Genomic DNA, 1,538 nt, shown 5'->3' on the forward strand with positions numbered 1-1,538 from the left:
CACAATTATTATTATTCCTTCAATAAATTAGACAAAATTCCAATTTCTTACAATTAGTGTAGCTTCAGTAAATGGAACTTGAACATTCAATGACTGAGTAAGCGCCTTATAACCACCAGAATTGAAGTCAATCAAATTTCCAGCATATGTCATACTGTTTGCCAAGAGGATGAGATTCTCTTTGAGAACACCTTTGCTCACCTTGATACCAATGTCGAAAGGCGCTATAAAGCAAACAACAAAAATGTAACTCAAATAAGCTATCTCATATACAATTGGGTCAACAGATTCCACTTTCCTGGGTGAATAGACTAACTTCATAAGTTGTCTCTACCAATTATATAATGACGTCTATAATAATAGAAGTATCATAACAATCTTAACTAACTAAGAATATACTGAAAGAAAAAGAATCTGCTTCAATATATAAGGCCTGACTTCTGAGGTGAATATTCAATGATGACTGGCGTTTTAGATCCACATATGTAGAGACTTCTTTTATAGTCTTTTTATTTTTCTTCACAATAGAAACTTCTCTTAATAACATAAAAGATCACGCATGTCAAATACAATACTAACTTGACGGATAGAACAGCTTTCTTCAAATGTTTACCTACTTTCTTCTTCCGGAATGAATTAATAGCCTCTTCAAATTTTTGAAGAATCTCATTCATACCAATATCCATCTCTTTGAACAACACCTATTTAATACAGCACAAGTTAGTCAAAAGTTATACTCTAAACAAAAAAATTAAAAGAAGAAAAGAAAAGAAAAGAAAAAAGAGAGAACATATATCGGAAAGAGAGAACAGCACCATCATTAGATTGCAGAATCAATGGCAAGACCAAATTCGCCAAATCAAATACGTTATTCGAGGTACTAGATAAATTTTCAATGGCAGCCTCATTCCTTGATACAATCATCCGGTTATAGCCTTTCCTACAAAGAAGTAACAACAAGAAAAATCATCTGTGAATGGAGAAAAACAAGTTATATATGTAACAAAAAGTAATGGAGAAAAACGGTTATAGCCTCTGCCACTGGAACTCCTTTTTTTTGTTTAAAACCAAACGAACTATAGTTCCTTAACATGGGAGGAATAATATGTCAACTCATGAAGCACATACTTCATACTGTAGTGCACCAACATTTCTATTGAATACCCTAAGCAACATACAATTCATTTGATCATAGTCTTTCCTTCGCAGCTAATAGCCTCTCCAATTCCTGCCAATAAGAATCATAGTCATAATAATGCAAGTTATGATCCGTGTGTACACAGATTTATGAATTAACATTTGATCAAATACATGTGGCTTCTTTCCAACTATCTCATCTGGAAGCCTTATGCATTGGTTAACATCAAGTAACAACTACCACTGGATCTTCTCCATTTGAAGAAAACTGCAACATATACATAAAAAAGTTGGTTGACGCACTCAATGTAACAGTAAACATATTGATTGTCCATGTCTCTGTTTGCCTATTTTGGAATGGTACTTCACAAAGTGTATACCACCCGTCTCATTCACATATG

The 1,538-nt window shown here is 33.4% G+C and overlaps 1 protein-coding gene across 1 annotated transcript; it reads right to left on the reverse strand.

The window, feature by feature from the left end:
- On the reverse strand, window positions 1–875 carry LOC112094156 (DNA-directed RNA polymerase V subunit 1-like). The gene is made up of 3 exons (XM_024174356.1): window positions 816–875; window positions 614–701; window positions 1–224 (listed from the first exon to the last, which is right to left on the reverse strand). The coding sequence occupies exons 1-3, from the start codon at window positions 819–821 to the stop codon at window positions 28–30; spliced, it is 291 nt and encodes a 96-aa protein (XP_024030124.1). The 5' UTR covers window positions 822–875; the 3' UTR covers window positions 1–27.
- Window positions 876–1,538: the final 663 nt, after the last annotated feature.

This window comes from Morus notabilis, unplaced genomic scaffold, assembly GCF_000414095.1.
Source record: "Morus notabilis unplaced genomic scaffold, ASM41409v2 Scaffold96, whole genome shotgun sequence".
In the NCBI taxonomy this organism is placed as follows: Eukaryota; Viridiplantae; Streptophyta; class Magnoliopsida; order Rosales; family Moraceae; genus Morus; species Morus notabilis.